This window comes from Oncorhynchus tshawytscha, linkage group LG01 (genome assembly GCF_018296145.1).
Source record: "Oncorhynchus tshawytscha isolate Ot180627B linkage group LG01, Otsh_v2.0, whole genome shotgun sequence".
In the NCBI taxonomy this organism is placed as follows: Eukaryota; Metazoa; Chordata; class Actinopteri; order Salmoniformes; family Salmonidae; genus Oncorhynchus; species Oncorhynchus tshawytscha.
In genome coordinates, this window is record NC_056429.1 from 7,482,761 (window position 1) to 7,504,127 (window position 21,367).

Sequence of the window (21,367 nt, forward strand, 5' to 3'; positions counted from 1 at the left end):
GAACTGTCAGTGCCGGAAGAGAGGAGTGGGGAAAAACTGACCCTGATGGCGATGCCTTAGCTAGCAGCGCTGCTAACCCTGCCACCTCCACTACCAAGTAGGCCTTCAAATCTCTTCACAGACAACTTTAGTATTTCATCTACTTTTCAACTACTTAGCATGTTAGCTAACGATTCCTCTAACCTTAAAACCTAACTCCTAAACTTAACCCCAACCATTCGCTTACGTTAGCCACCAAGCTAAAATTCGTAACATATTGTACGTTTTTCAAATTTGTATCATATAATACGAATTGTAAATCGTAACATACCACACGAAATGGGTGATGGACATTCACAAATTAACACATACCATACAAAATGTCACATATCATACTTAAAGGAACATCTCAGATTTACGTACAGAATAATACGAAATGCTCTGAGACCAGGTTGATCCACTGAAGGGAGGCTCAGTTCAAGAACAAGCAAAGGTATAACCCATGGCTTGTCATGTGAAATAAAAAAACTGGGGTGCACAACATGCAAAAATGTAGTGAGCTTTGGTCTAGAAACGACTGGATGGATTAAACTAACAAAAGATTGGGTGTAATGTCCTCTGCCTCCGATGGAAAAACAAAACAAAGCCCTCTGAAAAGTTTTTTTTTATCATGCCCGAACCAAGGAGCATTTAGTGGAAGCAAGCATTGTAGACGAGGCTAAAGAGGACACCCAAGTTACCGGTAACATTCAAAATGAGGAAAACAAATAGGCACTACTGCCAGATTCTTCTGAACAGCCTTACAAGGAGGCTAAACATCACAGATACAGGCCTGCTCATGGCTTTGAGCAAGACATTTACTGACATGGAAAGTCATTACGGGAGGTTTTGAAAACCAAGGTAGGAAAGTTTTTTCTTTAATCTGAATATGTGCTTCATGTTATAGACAGGGGGCCTATATATTCTCATGTGCTCTGCTGCAACCAACATAAAATAAGAAAAATCTCAAGTTGTATTGTGATGTGTGTTCTACTGTTAGTCTTGATAATGATATGAAATACGGTTATTGTAAACTGAGTATGTGTGCGTGCATATGGCAGGACATCTGCAGTGACTTAAAATTTAAAAAAGCTGTACATTTGTCTTGAAAATTAAGCTGCAAGAAATTTACTTGTGTAAACACCACAGTTACATTTGAGAATGTGGGCATATAGTCTATGCCCCCTCTCGCGCTGAGTGTTCCGGGACCTCCCGATGTAACAAATTAAGCACTGCATACTGGGGCGGCAGAGTAGCCTAGTGGTTAGAGTGTTGGACTAGTAACCGGAAGGTTGCAATTTCAAATCCCTGAGCTGACAAGGTACAAATCTGTCGTTCTGCCCCTGAACAGGCAGTTAACCCACTGTTCCTAGGCTGTCATTGTAAATAAGAATTTGTTCTTAACTGACTTGCCTGGTTAAATAAAGGTAATTTTTTTTTTTTTAAACACATTGTTTAAAGTGCCATAAGGAAGGTGCCATACATATAGGCTAAAGTGCCATACATATAGGCTATATTTTTGTATTTTATTTAACTAAGCAAGTCAGTTAAGAACAAATTCTTATTTACACTGACGGCCTACCAAAAGGCAGAAGGCCTCCTGCAGGACAGGTGCTGGGATTAAAAACAAATAAAATATAAATATAGGACAAAACACACATCACGACGAGAGACAACACGACATAAAGAGACCTAAGATGACAACACAGCATGGTAGCAACACATGACAACACAGCACGGTAGCAACATAACATAACAACAACATGGTAGCAACACATAGATATGTTTATCTGTATATGATAATGGCTTGTATATAATTAAATGTCTTATAAATGGGAGTAACAGGGATTCTCACAACTCATGAGGATTATTAGGAGAGAATTTACCAGCTTTATACTAACATGTATTTAAATATGAATTTCCAAACCAAACATTAGATATATATATATATATATATACCTATGATTTTATTACATATGATTGTCCTGCTTTCATTCCTATAGGAAATTATAAATATAAAAGTTGAGTAATTTAAAAAAAATAACACATGTATTATTTTTGTTCTATTTTGCTGATAAGCTCCACTGAAGGGCTACTCCTAAACTTCTATAGTATGACGTCCTTCTCTGTTTACAATGACCACACCATACAAGGCATCCACACATACCGGTACTCACTATGCTTAGGAAGTATATGAGTCAGACTTTGCTTTCCAAACCTATTTTTGAAAATAAATTGTGTACCAGTAATGCTGAGGTGCGCCTGCGCAGGTCATATGTGTGGAGCAGCGTCAAAGGCACTGCATCTCAGTGGTAGAGGAGTCACTACAGACCTTGGTTCGATTCCAGGCTGTATCACAACCGGTTGTGATTGGGAGTCCCATAGGGTGGCGCACAATTGGCCCATCGTCCGGGTTAGGTATTGGCTGGGGTAGGCGTCATTGTAAATAAGAATTTGTTCTTAACTGATTTGCCTAGTTAAATACATTAAAGTACAGTGCCTTGCGAAAGTATTCGGCCCCCTTGAACTTTGCGACCTTTTGCCACATTTCAGGCTTCAAACATAAAGATATAAAACTGTATTTTTTTTGTGAAGAATCAACAACAAGTGGGACACAATCATGAAGTGGAACGACGTTTATTGGATATTTCAAACTTTTTTAACAAATCAAAAACTGAAAAATTGGGCGTGCAAAATTATTCAGCCCCTTTACTTTCAGTGCAGCAAACTCTCTCCAGAAGTTCAGTGAGGATCTCTGAATGATCCAATGTTGACCTAAATGACTAATGATGATAAATACAATCCACCTGTGTGTAATCAAGTCTCCGTATAAATGCACCTGCACTGTGATAGTCTCAGAGGTCCGTTAAAAGCGCAGAGAGCATCATGAAGAACAAGGAACACACCAGGCAGGTCCGAGATACTGTTGTGAAGAAGTTTAAAGCCGGATTTGGATACAAAAAGATTTCCCAAGCTTTAAACATCCCAAGGAGCACTGTGCAAGCGATAATATTGAAATGGAAGGAGTATCAGACCACTGCAAATCTACCAAGACCTTGCCATCCCTCTAAACTTTCAGCTCATACAAGGAGAAGACTGATCAGAGATGCAGCCAAGAGGCCCATGATCACTCTGGATGAACTGCAGAGATCTACAGCTGAGGTGGGAGACTCTGTCCATAGGACAACAATCAGTCCTATATTGCACAAATCTGGCCTTTATGGAAGAGTGGCAAGAAGAAAGCCATTTCTTAAAGATATCCATAAAAAGTGTTGTTTAAAGTTTGCCACAAGCCACCTGGGAGACACAACAAACATGTGGAAGAAGGTGCTCTGGTCAGATGAAACCAAAATTGAACTTTTTGGCAACAATTCAAAACGTTATGTTTGGCGTAAAAGCAACACAGCGCATCACCCTGAACACATCATCCCCACTGTCAAACATGGTGGTGGCAGCATCATGGTTTGGGCCTGCTTTTCTTCAGCAGGGACAGGGAAGATGGTTAAAATTGATGGGAAGATGGATGGAGCCAAATACAGGACCATTCTGGAAGAAAACCTGATGGAGTCTGCAAAAGACCTGAGACTGGGACGGAGATTTGTCTTCCAACAAGACAATGATCCAAAACATAAAGCAACATCTACAATGGAATGGTTCAAAAATAAACATATCCAGGTGTTAGAATGGCCAAGTCAAAGTCCAGACCTGAATCCAATCGAGAATCTGTGGAAAGAACTGAAAACTGCTGTTCACAAATGCTCTCCATCCAACCTCACTGAGCTCGAGCTGTTTTGCAAGGAGGAATGGGGAAAAAATTTCAGTCTCTCGATGTGCAAAACTGATAGAGACATACCCCAAGCGACTTACAGCTGTAATTGCAGCAAAAGGTGGCACTACAAAGTATTAACTTAAGGGGGCTGAATAATTTTGCACGCCCAATTTTTCAGTTTTTGATTTGTTAAAAAAGTTTGAAATATCCAATAAATGTCGTTCCACTTCATGATTGTGTCCCACTTGTTGTTGATTCTTCACAAAAAAAATACAGTTTTATATCTTTATGTTTGAAGCCTGAAATGTGGCAAAAGGTCGCAAAGTTCAAAGGGGCCGAATACTTTCGCAAGGCACTGTATGTATGTATGTATGTATGTATGTATGTATGTATGTATGTATGTATGTATGTATGTATGTATTTATTTATATATATTTATATATTATATATATGTTGTATTATTTATATAATATATTATATATATGTGTGTGTGTGTGTGTGTGTGTGTGTGTGTGTGTGAGAGAGAGAGAGAATCAATCATCCGGGATTTCTGACGAGTTAGCTAAGATTCGCATTACAGTGGGTACACTCGGTTTACTCCGGTGCAGCAGCCACATGAATGCTCCGTATTGAAACACGTGATCCGTCAAACCATGCCATGAAAATAATATATCTCTCACAAACCGTTTTACCGCATACTTTTATGACGTTATTCAGTGGTTACTTTTAGCTGCTTTTGCGATGGGGGTGGTACACCTGTAAATTCCATGTAATATAATCCACATTCCTAGACATCAAAGTAGCGCTGGAGTCCCGAGTAGCTTTATCGAGTGCACCCTCTCGGGAATTTGTGATGAGGCGGGAAATGGCGTCCGAAGAGCCCGTCGATGGTCTGTGGTTCTGAACACAGCTGGCAGCGATAACGACGGACAGACCTCTCTCTCGGTGGCCGCACCGTTGCGGCTACCCGTGTGGACAGGCAAGCGGCAAGTTTGGTTACGAATTTATTTGCACCATCGGTAAGTAACGTTAATTGTTTATGGCTGTGTCAACATATATATATATTTTTTTTGATTCAAACGATTGCCATATCACCAGTGAGCACCTAGCTAGCCAGCTTGATGTAGCTTTTAAAAATGCTACCAGCTAACGTGACTAGCTAGCTATATCTAGCGACGATACTAGTCATTTGATTTATTAAAACTAATATTAAAACTGCTGACCGATGTTATGCATGTTGTTTGGTTGGCAATCGTGAAATCAAAATGGCTAGCTAGCCTGCTAATCTTAAGTGATGGATACCGTTAGCTAGTCGCCAGACAACTATTCCGTTACTTTACAAAAAAAAAAAAATGTTAAATCGTTAGTCCCAATTTCGTTGGTTAGCTTTGCCTTTTTACTACCTGTAATACCCGTATCTCGTTTTAGAATGGCCGGAATAAAATAATTGGGGTCGCTAACTGTTTTGGTTAGCTAGCCAAACACTGGTTACATAACAGTTAACTGGCTAATGTAATGTTCATGCTTGTCACTCGCTGTTCACTGGCTTGCTAACAACTGCTAGCTAGATATTAGCTAACACATTACTAATGTTTGGACCTATATATATATATGTGGTGGCATTTAGTCAAGTCTCATATTTATTTGGTTTAACGTCCTATGTGACTTATATTGTGAAAGGGAATTGTCGTCTTAACTAGTTACCTAGGTCTCATAATAGCAACTAGTTAAAAGTTTGCCAACAACTTCAGCTAGAAGGGGGGGAAAGCTTTGCTGAACGAACACCGCCCACTTTCTTGGTAGTGTATATAAAATAACTACAAGTACTGTAGCATAGATCCCACTGTGGATATGTTATTGTGAATTTAAATCTGTATTCTGAAATATTTATACATTATAATTGCAATGACATATAATTATTAGCTTAATTTATATAGTTAATTATAATTCTCAATACTCTTTGTTTTAGATAAAGTCGTTTTTGGGGAATACAAATGTCAAGAATATGCCAAACATCCTAACAAAGTAAAAATAAACATATTGTTAGGGCTATAATAAATAAATGTTTTGTGGCTGTGTTAAAGCGTTGACTTGGCCACATGTCACCTCACTGGTTTCCTGTGTTCTCTTTGTTGTACTTGTAATATATATATTGCCCTGTCTGCTTGCTGTGCTGCCACACCAGTCTTCCATGTAACGTGTAGGATGATGAGGTTGAGAGTGCGGAAAGCTTCTCAGCAGACCAGCCCCAAACCAAAACCTGGTCCCAAATCCAGCCCCGGCCGTCCAGCCCCAGCCTCGGCACCCCGCCCAGCCCAGGCCAAGAGGAAACACTGTGAGGTGGAGCCCACTGCTGCGACCAGGAGAGGCCTCAGAATGCAGAAGAATGAGACGGGCCTGTTTTCCACCATCAAGAAGTTCATCAGGGGAAATGCTGTCAAGGTGTGTTTGTGTGAACTGTTTGCAAATGCTCACATTTTGGGTGGCAGGTAGCCTAGTGGTTAGAGTGTTGGGCCAGTAATGGAAAAGTTGCTAGATTGAATCCCTGAGCTGACGAGGTAAATATCTGTCGTTCTCCCTCTGAACAAAGTAGTTAACCCACTGTTCCTAGGCCATCATTGTACACTGCTCAAAAAAATAAAGGGAACACTTAAACAACACAATGTAACTCCAAGTCAATCACACTTCTGTGAAATCAAACTGTCCACTTAGGAAGCAACACTGATTGACAATAAATTTCACATGCTTTTGGGCAAATGGAATAGACAACAGGTGGAAATTATAGGCAATTAGCAAGACACCCCAAATAAAGGAGTCGTTCTGCAGGTGGGGACCACAGACCACTTCTCAGTTCATATGCTTCCTGGCTGATGTTTTGGTCACTTTTGAATGCTGGCGGTGCTGTCACTCTCGTGGTAGCATGAGACGGAGTCTACAACCCACACAAGTGGCTCAGGTAGTGCAGCTCATCCAGGATGGCACATCAATGCGAGCTGTGGCAAGAAGGTTTGCTGTGTCTGTCAGCGTAGAGTCCAGTTCATGGAGGCGCTACCAGGAGACAGGCCAGTACATCAGGAGACGTGGAGGAGGGCAACAACCCAGCAGCAGGACCGCTACCTCCGCCTTTGTGCAAGGAGGAGCACTGCCAGAGCCCTGCAAAATGACCTCCAGCAGGCCACAAATGTGCGTGTCTGCTCAAAAGGTCAGAAACAGACTCCATGAGGGTGGTATGAGGGCCCGACATCCACAGGTGGGGGTTGTGCTTACAGCCCAACACCGTGCAGGACGTTTTTCATTTGCCAGAGAACACCAAGATTGGCAAATTCGCCACTGGCGCCCTGTGCTCTTCACAGATGAAAGCAGGTTCACACTGAGCACATGTGACAGACGTGACAGTCTGGAGACGCCGTGGAAAACGTTCTGCTGCCTGCAACATCCTCCAGCATGACCGGTTTGGCGGTGGGTCAGTCATGGTGTTGGGTGGCATTTCTTTGGGGGGCCGCACAGCCCTCCATGTGCTCGCCAGAGGTAGCCTGACTGCCATTAGGTACCGAGATGAGATCCTCAGACCCCTTGTGAGACCATATGCTGGTGCGGTTGGCCCTGGGTTCCTCCTAATGCAAGACAATGCTAGACCTCATGTGGCTGAAGTGTGTCAGCAGTTCCTGCAAGAGGAAGGCATTGATGCTATGGACTGGCCCGCCCCTTCCCCAGACCTGAATCCAATTGAGCACATCTGGGACGTCATGTCACGCTCCATCCACCAACGCCACGTTGCACCACAGACTGTCCAGGAGTTGGTGGATGCTTTAGTCCAGGTCTGGGAGGAGATCCCTCAGGAGACCATGCCCAGGCATTGTAGGGAGGTCATACAGGCACGTGGAGGCCACACACACTACTGAGCCTAATTTTGACTTGTTTTAAGGACATTGCATCAAAGTTGGATCCGCCTGTAGTGTGGTTTTCCACTTTAATTTTGAGTGTGACTCCAAATCCAGACCTCCATGGGTTGATCAATTTGATTTCCATTGATCATTTTTGTGATTTTTTTTGTTGTCAGCACATTCAACTATGTAAAGAAAAAAGTATTTAATAAGAATATTTTATTCATTCAGATATTTTAGTGTTCCCTTTATTTTTTTGAGCAATGTAAATAAGAATTTGTTGTTAATTGACTTGCCTAGTTAAAGGTTAAATATAAAATAAATTGCGGCACATCCCATTCATGTCACGGGATGGATATTTAGTGGTTTTACACGCTTCGTGTTCAAATAATCCAAATGACTTTGTTGAGCTTCACAATCAATTTGAGATACTTTCAAATGATTTGGACATGATGCGGGAAAAATACTAATATCGGTCTCATGACTTGAATGGGATTTGTACCTCAAATGCTAAAACATTAGCATTTAGGAACAGTACCAGGGGAAACTAAAGCAAAGCATGGATTCCTGTCATCAAATTTTATTTGTCTCATGCACCTAATACAACAGGACTTTAACGTGAAATGCTTACTTACAAGCCCTTAACCAACAATGCAGATCAAGAAATAGAGTTGGGAAAATATTTACCAAATAAACTAAAGTAAATTTAAAAAATAAATAAAAAGTAACAATAACATACAATGACAAGGCTATATACAGGGGGTACCGGTACTGAATTAATGTGTGGGGGTACAGGTTAGTCAAGGTAATTTGTACAGGTAGGTGGAGGTAAAGTGACTGCATAGATAAGTGTAAAAACAAAGGGGGATAAATGTTAATGGTCTGGGTGGCCATTTGATGAATGGTTCAGCAATTATTATAGCTTGGCTATAGAAGTAGTTAGGTGCCTTTTGGACCTAGACTTGACACTCCGGTACTGCTTGCCGTGCGGTAGCAGAGAGAACAGTATGTCACCAGAGTCTTTGACAGTTTCTTTGGGCCTTCATCTGACACTGCGTTGTGTATATACAGTACCAGTCAAAAGTATGGACACCTACTCATTCAAGGGTTTTTCTTTGTTTTTACTATTTTCTACATAGTAAAGACATCAAAACTATGAAATAACACACATGGAATCATGTAGTAACCAAAAAAGTGTTAAACAAATTAAAATATATTTTATATTCTTCAAAGCAGCCACCTTTATCTTGATGACAGCTTTGTACACTCTTGCCATTCTCTCAACCAGCTTCACCTGGAATGCTTTTCCAACAGTCTTGAAGGAGTTCCCACATATGCTCAGCACTCGTTGGCTGCTTTTCCTTCACTTTGCCATCCAACTTATCGCAAACCATCTCAATTGGGTTGAGGTCGGGTGATTGTGATGCCAGGTCATCTGATGCAGCCCCATCACTCTCCTTGGTCAAATAGCCCTTACACATCCTGGAGGTGTGTTGGATCATTGTCCTGTTGAAAAACAAATGATAGTCCCACTAAGTGCAAACCAGATGGGGTGGCTTTTTGCTACAGAATGGTATGGTAGCCATGCTGCTGAAGTGTGCCTTGAATTCCAAATAAATCACTGAGATCATCCGTTCACCAACTCTGCGTCTCACAAAGACGTGGCCTTCACCTGCAACAGCTTTCAGTGGCTCATCATTTGTATAAAAAATATATATATATAGAGAGATAGATAGATATCACACAAAGGTAACCCACTTCATTACTTTGATACACTTCATAACCCAATTGTAAAACAATTTATGTAAACTGTCATTATTTGTTGCTTATTTTCTACTAATCTCCAGGCTATAACCTAGCCTGGTAGAACCAGCCTGATCACTGTGTTCAACATATAATCTCCAGGCTATAACCTAGCCTGGTAGAACCAGCCTGATCACTGTGTTCAACATATCATCTCCAGGCTATAACCTAGCCTGGTAGAACCAGCCTGATCACTGTGTTCAACATATCATCTCCAGGCTATAACCTAGCCTGGTAGAACCAGCCTGATCACTGTGTTCAACATATAATCTCCAGGCTATAACCTAGCCTGGTGGGAACCAGCCCGATCACTGTGTTCACCATATCATCTCCAGGCTATAACCTAGCCTGGTGGGAACCAGCCCGATCACTGTGTTCACCATATAATGTCCAGGCTATAACCTAGCCTGGTGGGAACCAGCCTGATCATTGTGTTCAACATATAATCTCCAGGCTATAACCTAGCCTGGTGGGAACCAGCCCGATCACTGTGTTCACCATATAATGTCCAGGCTATAACCTAGCCTGGTGGGAACCAGCCTGATCATTGTGTTCAACATATAATCTCCAGGCTATAACCTAGCCTGGTGGGAACCAGCCTGATCACTGTGTTCACCATGCTTTTTCACTTCACATGTTCTGATATCTGAAGAGAAATAGAAAGGCGAATCCATTGATCAGGTTGGTTCCACCAGGATAATCATAACCAGTATTGATCGTGTCTGATCAGTGTTCTGTTTGTGTGTGTGACCGTCTAGTATCTTTGAGGAAGGGCCGGGAGCTGATCTACGCTGCTGTGACCATTTTAATGAACCACTGGTAAAGACATCCTAACTGCCATTGATAATAGAACAGTGACTGTGTTCACAGAAACATGGAGCCAGCACATGGAGACTTGCAAGATGATGTGATGAAGTCCAGACAGGCTTGATACTGATGTCTCTGAATGGAGAGAGACCTGGCACTCTGTACTGATGTCTCTGAATGGAGAGAGACCTGGCACTCTGTACTGATGTCTCTGAATGGAGAGAGACCTGGCACTCTGTACTGATGTCTCTGAATGGAGAGAGACCTGGCACTCTGTACTGATGTCTCTGAATGGAGAGAGACCTGGCACTCTGTACTGATGTCTCTGAATGGAGAGAGACCTGGCACTCTGTACTGATGTCTCTGAATGGAGAGAGACCTGGCACTCTGTACTGATGTCTCTGAATGGAGAGAGACCTGGCACTCTGTACTGATGTCTCTGAATGGAGAGAGACCTGGCACTCTGTACTGATGTCTCTGAATGGAGAGAGACCTGGCACTCTGTACTGATGTCTCTCAATGGAGAGAGACCTGGCACTCGGCATTAAACATTTTACTAGACAACTTTTACTTGTATTGTCTTTTATTATTATTGAATTCAATGGTATCAGTCAATATGGGGAGGGGGGGGGGAAACCCTTTGCATTCTGCACCAGGATCAGGGAACTCCTGTTGTGTGTGTGTGTGTATGGGACACCAAACAGGAAGGTATTGCCATGTTTGCCAAGGTCGGCCCCATTACCACAAGAAACAATGCAGATGGGCGCAGCATCTGTATCGCCTGGGAATGACGATGACAGATTAAATATGCACATTGTTATATTAGCAAAACACCGCTTCGATGGTATTATGTAAAGGGTGGTTTGTTCTACATTGACCCGTTACTGCAATGTTAAAGTTATCAAAACACTTTGTTTAGAGCGTCTACATAAAATCAGAAATTGAATTCTTCTCATATGACTGCAGGCTATTGACCTATTCAAAGCTTCTTACGGCATCTCACCATACATCTGCCTGTAGTTGTACAACATAACCTGCAGGAGGTTTGTTTGTTGCGATTTTGGCGAGGGTGGGGGGGGGGGGGGGAGATTCTGACAGATGGGTGTGTCCTGGTGGTGGCAAGGACACACCCACATCAACCCCCAAGCCAAGTTACATTTGGCTTCTGTTTCTTGAGGAGCAAGCCCCCCCAAAAGAGGCCAAAATCTGCAGGTCCAATTCACCTTTTTTAAAGTTAAAATGGCATTTTGATCTTAAAACGGTCGAAGAGGAGTAGCATCCTAAATTAAAGCTACAAGTCAGAAGGGTGCCATATTGAATGTTGCTTTCAGCAAGTTGTGACACTAACTACTAGTCCCTCTACTCTGCTTCCTTTCTGTCAGATGGAGCATGACCTCCCAGCTAAGAGGAGTCGTGTTGATTGTAAAGTGGACAGCAGCAACCTGATCACGTCTTCTCCTCATCCTCCTAACAAAGCTATCCCCAGGGGCTGCAGGAGAAGCGCTAACAAACCTGGTGAGTCAAGACATTCCTCTGGCATAATTAAGCAATGAGGCAAGAGGTGGTGTGGTATATGGCCAATATACCACGGCTAAGGGCTGTTCTTATGCACGACGCAACGCAGAGTCCGTTGTATATTGGCCATACATCACAAATCCCTGAGGTGCCTTATTGCTATTATAAACTGGTTACCAATGTAATCAGAACAGTAAAAATGTTTTGTCCATACCTGTGGTATACGGTCTGATATACCACGACTGTCAGCCAATCAGAATTCAGGGCTGGAACCAACCGGTTTTATAATCTGTAATAATAATGGAGTCGTTCATGTCGTGACAACAGTTTGTCATTTCGCGCTGTCATCTTTGTGAACATCTGCTTTTGGAAATGTTGCAATGAGTCAATTGGTCATTAATGTTCATGAGATCGAAATGTTCTGTTTTGCTGTAACAGTGTGGATGTTGTCGTGTCCATTGTAAGAGTTCTGGCTGTACGGACCACTTGGATAACACTTCCCCTCCGCTGTAAGGAGGCGGTGATCATTAATGCTCAGGAAATCGGAAATATCCTGCGTTGCCAAAAAGCAGGTGGATTTTTGCAGGTTTCATTGGAAACAGTGAAGTTCCCTTGTTTTTCCCCTCAGATCCAATGACGTTGAACAGTAAGCCCCTGAAGCCCAACGGTAAACTGGAGGTGCCTGTGGAGGTGGCCATCAGCCCTCCTCGCACTACTCTCCTGGGCACCATCTTCTCTCCCGTCTTCAACTTCTTCTCACCTGCAACCAAGACGGGTAACAGAATCTGCCTCAAGTCTCATCATTGTGTCTTGTTTTTTGTTGTTTTGGGGTTTTTTTTCAACCAGGAACACCAGTCTAAGAGTGTGATTGGTTACAGATTAAGGCTGTTATTGGACTGAAACACATTTACTCAATGGAGTTCCTCCAACGTGCTTTACTGATCCATGACTTGGTGTAATCTGTCTGGGATACCAACCCCATGGTTTATTTTTTTTACCGGTCCTAAAGGAATTTTCTTATATACCTCCCTCTTCTCCACATCGCTCCTGTGTATTCCCCTCGTCCAGCCAGAGGTTTTAAATGTAAAACATATCTGTGGGTTACACACACTTTTTTTTTTTTCATCCATGTTCACTCTTCTCTCATTGCCTTATTCCTCTCTGTGAACAGGCGTTAACGAGAGAAGATGCAAGGAATCAAAGAAAATACTTTTTGAGATTAACCCCCTGTGTCTCTCCTGTATCTCCCCGATCCAGCCACTCTTGGGTCTGACTCACCTGGGCAGGTGCTGGAGGCTGAGGAGATTGTGAAGGAGGTGGAGGAAATGTCGACCAGTACCCCCACATCTACAGAAGGCGTCGTCCTGTCTCCTGTTGCTCCAGTACCACCACCACCACCACTGGCTCCTCTGGCTACACCAGAACCACCTGTGGAGGAAGGAGAGATGGTTACAGAAACAGATACGCCCCTTCTAACAGGTAACCGTGGCGATACGCCCCTTCTAACAGGCCACCGTGGCGATACGCCCCTTCTAACAGGCCACCGTGGCGATACGCCCCTTCTAACAGGCCACCGTGGCGATACGCCCCTTCTAACAGGCCACCGTGGCGATACGCCCCTTTTAACAGGCCACCGTGGCGATACGCCCCTTTTAACAGGCCACCCACGCCCCTTTTAACAGGCCACCGTGGCGATACGCCCCTTTTAACAGGCCACCGTGGCGATACGCCCCTTTTAACAGGCCACCGTGGCGATACGCCCCTTTTAACAGGCCACCGTGGCGATACGCCCTTTTAACAGGCCACCGTGGCGATACGCCCCTTTTAACAGGCCACCGTGGCGATACGCCCCTTTAACAGGCCGATTTTAACAGGCCACCGTGGCGATACGCCTTTTAACAGGCCACCGTGGCGATACGCCCCTTTAACAGGCCACCGTGGCGATACGCCCCTTTTAACAGGCCACCGTGGCGATACGCCCCTTTTAACAGGCCACCGTGGCGATACGCCCCTTTTAACAGGCCACCGTGGCGATACGCCCCTTTTAACAGGCCACCGTGGCGATACGCCCCTTTTAACAGGCCACCGTGGCGATACGCCCCTTTTAACAGGCCACCGTGGCGATACGCCCCTTTTAACAGGCCACCGTGGCGATACGCCCCTTTTAACAGGCCACCGTGGCGATACGCCCCTTTTAACAGGCCACCGTGGCGATACGCCCCTTTTAACAGGCCACCGTGGCGATACGCCCCTTTTAACAGGCCACCGTGGCGATACGCCCCTTTTAACAGGCCACCGTGGCGATACGCCCCTTTTAACAGGCCACCGTGGCGATACGCCCCTTTTAACAGGCCACCGTGGCGATACGCCCCTTCTAACAGGCCACCGTGGCGATACGCCCCTTCTAACAGGCCACCGTGGCGATACGCCCCTTCTAACAGGCCACCGTGGCGATACGCCCCTTCTAACAGGCCACCGTGGCGATACGCCCCTTCTAACAGGCCACCGTGGCGATACGCCCCTTCTAACATGCCACCGTGGCGATACGCCCCTTCTAACAGGCCACCGTGGCGATTAGTAATCTGGAATATTCAGTGGAATTTTTTTTGTTTGCTATGTTGAAATACCCGGGGAGAAAAGTACATGCAAATAAATAAAACCTGTGGATTTCCGTGCCATTTTTGAATACGTCATCCAGCTCCGGTATGCACCCCAGTCAGCTGTTACCCCCACGCCCCTCCCACGGCCCCTGCAGACGGCACCTACGAGGAGGACTGGGAAGTCTTTGATCCGTGAGTACCTACCTCTTAGTTTATTTACCAACCAAACAATGTTTTAGGTGCCCCTCTTTTTAAATGTCTGTAGAATAATAAGTAGTAGAAATAGGTCGCCCATCTGCGTGTCGTCATCACCATCAAACCAACTGAAGAAAAGTATTGTGTGTGCAAAGGTTGTTTTTTTTCTTTACTTGAACCAACTAATATCTTCTGTGCCTGCTCTGTTTTCAGGTACTTCTTCATCAAACATGTGCCTCCGTTGACAGAGGAGCAGATAGCCAGGAAACCAGCACTGCCTCTCAAAACACGCAGCACACCAGAGTTCTCCCTGGTCCTAGATTTGGTGAGTAGCACTTTTTTTATATATTTGAGTCATTAGCAGAAGCTCTTGTCTAGCCTGGGTGCCGGTGAGTTTCTGCTCTCTTTTAATATAGCCTGGGTGCCAGTCTATGACAGTTGCTTTCCCATTGGAGCGCCTACGATTGGTTTCTCAAAATTCTGGGGCTAAGCAAAGGTTAAATTTGGCTTGACAATTGGACTAGGCAGAAGAAGCACAAACCAATCTGCGACTAGGCTAGCTCTCATCTACAGCGTCTTAGTCGGTGCATTCAACTTAAGAAGGTTGAACAGCCGCTAACCAGAAGGTGTACTGTTTCTGTCTTTATCAGGACGAGACGTTGGTGCACTGTAGTCTGAATGAGTTGGATGACGCAGCTCTGACCTTCCCTGTCCTGTTCCAAGACGTCATCTACCAGGTACAGGCTGTGGAAACTATAGAAATCCACAGGTGTTAAGTGATTGTCAATGGGCTTTTTCTCAATTCTTCTTTCCTTGTGTCCTCTCTCTCCTCTCTTTATTCTCAAACCACATTGTAAGAGAATATCCCAGGGCTTTTTTCCTATGGATTACTTCTATGCGTTTTGAGAAGGAGGGGGGGGAGAGGGGGGTGGGACATGAGGAATCAAGGTAAGACAAATCGAGAAAAGGCATTAGGTTTTATGTGATTTGTCATGTGTTAAAATGGCCGGTTTCAGTCATCTGATTCTAGTCATGGTTACTTCTAGTCATGGTTACTTCTAGTCAGGCAGCTTAGTGTCCCATTCAGGGGACCCCCACTTTTATTAGTGTCTTATTGGTCAAGGTCAGCCAATTACTTATCAGCACATCTCGTTCGGCCTAGATTCCCTGGACTTCAGTTAGTGTTGGACCCTGGGAACACCGTAAGGTCAGAAACGTCCCCATCCTGATGAGCACTACCAGCGTTTTCCCTCCGTGGGACTAAATCCATGTCTGTCTGATGTTTAAGTGTACATGTTGGGTCCCTCTTTCTTCGCTTGGATGGTCCCCCCATGCAGGGGTACTTGTCAGTGTCTTCAACATCAAATGACATAAGTGACCTGAGAACCGGAACCTCCGCTGTGCCACTGGGGGGGAGGGATTCCCAAACACCTCCGCTGTGCCACTGGGGGTGGAGGGATTCCCAAACACCTCCGCTGTGCCACTGGGGGGAGGGATTCCCAAACACCTCCGCTGTGCCACTGGGGGTGGACTGGGGGGATTCCCGGACACCTCCGCTGTGCCACTGGGGGGGGATTCCCGGACACCTCCGCTGTGCCACTGGGGGAGGGATTCCCAAACACCTCCGCTGTGCCACTGGGGGGATTCCCAAACACCTCCGCTGTGCCACTGGGGGGACCGGGGATTCCCGGACACCTCCGCTTGCCACGGGGGGGGGGAGGGATTCCCGGACACCTCCGCTGTGCCACTGGGGGGGGGGTTCCCGGACACCTCCGCTGTGCCACTGGGGGGGGATTCCCGGACACCTCCGCTGTGCCACTGGGGGGGGATTCCCGGACACCTCCGCTGGGGCGGGGGGATTCCCAAACACCTCCGCTGGGGCGGGGGATTCCCGGACACCTCCGCTGGGCCACCGGGGGATTCCCGGACACCTCCGCTGGGGCGGAGGGATTCCCGGACACCTCCGCTGGGGGGGAGGGATTCCCGGACACCTCCGCTGGGGCGGGGGGGAGGTCATCTCCGCTGTGCCACCGGGGGACACCCCCGCTGTGCCACGGGGGAGGGTCACCTCCGGCCACTGGGGGGGGGGATTCCCGGACACCTCTGCTGTTACACCTCCGCTGTTCCAGCCGGGGCGGAACAATTTGAGCCATAGTTAATGTCAGTTCTCACTGGACATGATTCTCGGTTATCTGAACCATGAGTGGTCAGATGTATGTGGCTATCTTCCGTTAACCTGGACATCCGTCTCGTCCTTGTTCTGACCGGACATTCTGTAGTGGTTGCTACCGGCAACTAAGGTTTCTTATTGCATTGATGGTCCGTTGATTTTTCTACAACAGACCCCTATTTTTCATCACGCAAAACATATATCTTTCACTGAACAGGGAACGCTCTTGACATGATATGGTTTCCATATGATTCTTTCTTCTCTGCAGGTGTATGTGCGTTTGAGGCCGTTCTTCAGAGAGTTCCTGGAGCGCATGTCTCAAATTTACGAGGTGAGGTCCTATGTGTTTAATACATAGGCATCAGACCACTGTAGACTAGAGTGAAAATTAATTCCTGTCTTGTTCTGTCAATAAAAAAAAATTCCCCCACCTGTACTATCCTGATCCTACAACAGTTTTATAACCCCAGAACAATCTTGTCCCTTAACAAAAAAAATCACTGTGCTCAATTTTGTGCGCAAAAGTATGTAGGCTATTCAATCTAATTTGTTTTAAAGCCCTTTTTACATCAGCAGATGTCACAAAGTGCTATACAGTAACCCAGCCTAAAACACCAAACAACAAGCAATGCCTGTGAGAATGTCAAGAGTGCAAAGCTGGCATCAAGGGTGGCTACTTTGAAGAATCTCAAATATAAAATCTATTTTGATTTGTTTAACACATTCTTGGTTACTACATGATTCCATGTGTGTTATTTCATAGTTTTCATGTTTATTCTACAATGTAGAAAATAGTGAAAGGAAAAACCCCTCTCTGTCCTGTCTGTCTTTGACATGACTGTATTTCCACCCGTATTACTCCACTGCCCTTTCCTGTGGACTGTTGATCCTGTCCCGAACTTGACTCCTATTCCCTGCCAGATTCCCGCGGGGTCCCGTTCTCTTGTAAACCTCTACTGTAGACTTCACTGGGACAGACAATCAAACAGAACGGAAATATATACTTTAAAAAAAGTATTCTTATGGGTTTCTTGTCATTCACAGATCATTCTGTTCACTGCCTCTAAGAAGGTGTATGCAGACAAGCTGCTGAACATCCTGGACCCTAAGAAACAGTTGGTCAGGTCAGTTAAATAAAGTTATTGCTTTTGAATGATTACAAATAACCCGTGGTGAGTTGCACTGTGACCTGTATCCCAAATGGCACAATATTCCCCAAAAGTAGTGCACCTATGTAGGGATTAGGGTGCGTGTATAAAGCTTGTGCTAATGTCCTAACACCCACTTCTACACTTGGCTAATCATTTGGGTTATTTCTCTACCTCTCCTACAGGCATCGTTTGTTTCGTGAGCACTGTGTGTGTGTTCAAGGAAACTACATCAAGGACCTAAACATTCTGGGAAGAGATCTTTCAAAAACAATAATAATCGACAATTCACCTCAAGCCTTCGCCTATCAGGTAAGCCTTTACAGTACAGCTACTCATTCTATCCCACAGGAATCGCACACTTAAATTATATGCCCTCAATATACAATAAGTATTTTGGATAAAAGTGAGGGCAAAGTGGCATATACGATTCAAAACGTCATGGTTCTTCATCACAGCTTTCCAATGGGATTCCCATCGAGAGCTGGTTCATGGACAGGAACGATAACGAGCTTCTCAAGCTGGTTCCTTTCCTGGAGAAGCTAGTAGAGATGGTATGTACTCATTCTGGAGAAGCTAGTAGAGATGGAATGTACTCATTCTGGAGAAGCTAGTAGAGATGGAATGTACTCATTCTGGAGAAGCTAGTAGAGATGGAATGTACTCATTCTGGAGAAGCTAGTAGAGATGGAATGTACTCATTCTCTAGTAGAGATGGAATGTACTCATTCTGGGGAAGCTAGTAGAGATGGAATGTACTCATTCTGGGAAGCTAGTAGAGATGGAATGTACTCATTCTCTAGTAGAGATGGAATGATTCTGGGGAAGCTAGTAGAGATGGAATGTACTCATTCTGGGGAAGCTATAGAGATGGAATGTACTCATTCTGGAGAAGCTAGTAGAGATGGAATGTACTCATTCTGGAGAAGCTAGTAGAGATGGAATGTACTCATTCTGGAGAAGCTAGTAGAGATGGAATGTACTCATTCTGGAGAAGCTAGTAGAGATGGAATGTACTCATTCTGGAGAAGCTAGTAGAGATGGAATGTACTCATTCTGGAGAAGCTAGTAGAGATGGAATGTACTCATTCTGGAGAAGCTAGTAGAGATGGAATGTACTCATTCTGGAGAAGCTAGTAGAGATGGAATGTACTCATTCTGGAGAAGCTAGTAGAGATGGAATGTACTCATTCTGGAGAAGGGGGAAAATGTAAAAAAATATATTTTTGAATGTGCATCCAACTCAAACGACGTCCTTATGTACTCACTCAAACATTTGCCCTTGTACCTGTTAGATTGTCTGTATCCGGCTTGCATAAACAGACCGGTTTCTGTTCTTTCTCTTCCTCCACGAACGTCACCTCGGTCATTTGTGTTGCTGTACTATTTTATGCAACCTCTGCTGTCTGTTCTTACACTCCTCCACAGAATGAGGACGTAAGGCCTTACGTCAGAGAACGGTTTCGTCTTCACGATCTCCTTCCTCCAGACTGATTTGTGATTGGTTGACCCAGCAGGCTAACCAATAGAAATATAGAATGTATATTTATATTAGAATGTTCGTTCTAATTCTATGGATTAGCCCTGCAGTACTTGGAGAGGGATGCCTTCCCTTCAACACAGTGGAGATGAGGAGAATCAAGTTTAACTGACTCTAATGAGGATGTTGTTTTAAATGGATCTCTGTCTACAACTACAACGTTTTCATTACTGATGAAAATACCAACAAAACACCATTACAGAGGATTTTCTTGTTACAGAAAACGACAAAACACAAATCTTTATAATTCCTGAAGCTATGTACAGTTTGAGTATTTGTATATGTTTTGTATACTCAAACTAAACTGTACCCCCAGGGTAGAGCAGTCCCCTTGTATTGTAAAAGGCTTCTGCCTAGACGGATGGACCTCTTTGTTTATTCTTGAAAGCAGGGCCGTGTTCGTTAAGGCACAAACGTTTTGCAACTAAGGAAAATAAAGCGTTTCTGATTGGACAAGTCCAGGCAGAACCTCTCCAATTCGGACTGTTTTCTTCGTTTTTGGTGCCTAATGAACAAGACCGTGGCGACTTTCTGGGAGATTGTTTCGCATCTGCAGCTACACTTTTGGACTGAATGTCATGCAGTATTTGAGTGTGGGGACCTGACTGCTCCAGACTCATTTTAACAAGAATGGGCAGTCAAACCTGTATAATATACACACTCGATTACATGTGTACATATGACGTATATATTTTTCAACTTTTCACTGTGCTTCTGATTTTAGTATGTGTTCCTCTTTTAACTGACTGCTTCTTTTACTTTTTTTTTTTTTCGCCTTTGGAAAAAAAATAGGTGATTTTTCTGTTGTCTGCCTGCAATTTTTACATCCCAAATGGCAACCTATTCCGTATATAGTGCACTGTTTGACCACAGTCCTATGGGACCTATTCCTTATATAGTGTACTGTTTGACCACAGTCCTATGGGACCTATTCCTTATATAGTGCACTGTTTGACCACAGTCCTATGGGACCTATTCCTTATATAGTGCACTGTTTGACCACAGTCCTATGGGACCTATTCCTTATATAGTGCACTGTTTGACCACAGTCCTATGAGACCTATTGCTTATATAGTGCACTGTTTGACCACAGTCCTATGGGACCTATTCCCTATATAGTACACTGTTTGACCACAGTCCTATGGGACCTAGTCCCTATATAGTGCACTGTTTGACCACAGTCCTATGGGACCTAATTCCCTATATAGTGCACTATACAAAAGAATAGGGTGTCATTTGGTATGCATGCTTACTTCCTAGTCTGCTTTTTAGTCCCATTTTTAAGTGCAGTTATGTGGTCTCTAACAAGGTGCAGGTTTTAATCTTTTAAGAGGAAATGTTTATGATATCATCATGATGATGTGTATAGGTCGTAATGTTAATGTAGTATAAGGTTTTACTTGGAAGACCATTCAACAAGCCATAATGATGGCCCAGATATTCATTTAGAAAATGTATATTTGAGATTTCACCCCCTTTTTTTTTTTTGTAAAGATGTTTAAAAATACCCTTAAGATGCTCTGTTTTTAGGGTGTGATGAAGAGTTTGAGGAGGAAGGAAGGCTTTGGAGCTCCTGCACTTTTTGTATAAAAAAAAAAAAAAAAATACTTTTAAATGCAGCCCTATGTAAAAAAAAAAAATCATTTTTTGTACACAAGTTATCACCTCAATTGTTATGTCCGGACTATTTTGAAATCGTAGCACCAGCAAAACGGCTGACATTTTGTTTTTATCTTTTAAATCATGTTTTTCATTGCTGTTCTTAGTCGTGGGTGTGTGTGGAATCTCTTATGTATGAGTCTAAAAGTTTGGCCGATAAGACTCCATGTTGTCATTGACCATCTTGGACGGTCACTCCTGTTGTACTCGGTGTTACTCAATGGTGTCCTTGATCATAAATACATTTTTATACAATTAA

General features: G+C 44.0%; 1 protein-coding gene across 2 annotated transcripts; it reads left to right on the forward strand.

Annotated features, from left to right (window-relative positions):
* Positions 1–4,519: 4,519 nt before the first annotated feature.
* Positions 4,520–21,367, forward strand: LOC112266059 (CTD small phosphatase-like protein 2-A). Of its 2 annotated transcripts, none has more exons than XM_042324737.1 (13): positions 4,520–4,806; positions 5,992–6,229; positions 11,664–11,796; positions 12,425–12,571; positions 13,054–13,275; positions 14,495–14,588; positions 14,805–14,916; positions 15,242–15,328; positions 17,030–17,092; positions 17,806–17,885; positions 18,095–18,221; positions 18,368–18,463; positions 19,338–21,367. In XM_042324737.1, exons 2-13 carry the CDS (start codon positions 5,993–5,995, stop codon positions 19,401–19,403), a joined length of 1,464 nt encoding a protein of 487 aa, XP_042180671.1. In that variant the 5' UTR covers positions 4,520–4,806; position 5,992; the 3' UTR covers positions 19,404–21,367. The 2 variants fall into 2 exon arrangements, with proteins under 2 accessions (XP_042180671.1, XP_042180617.1); XM_042324683.1 differs by having other exon boundaries at positions 4,525–4,806; positions 5,973–6,229.

Coding starts and splice junctions, on each gene's coding strand:
- LOC112266059 (XM_042324737.1), top strand. CDS start 5,993: ATGATGAGGTTGAGAGTGCGGAAAGCTTCTCAGCAGACCAGCCCCAAA. Junction 6,230..11,663: donor TCAGGGGAAATGCTGTCAAG/GTGTGTTTGTGT, acceptor CCTTTCTGTCAG/ATGGAGCATGACCTCCCAGC. Junction 13,276..14,494: donor AGATACGCCCCTTCTAACAG/GTAACCGTGGCG, acceptor TACGTCATCCAG/CTCCGGTATGCACCCCAGTC.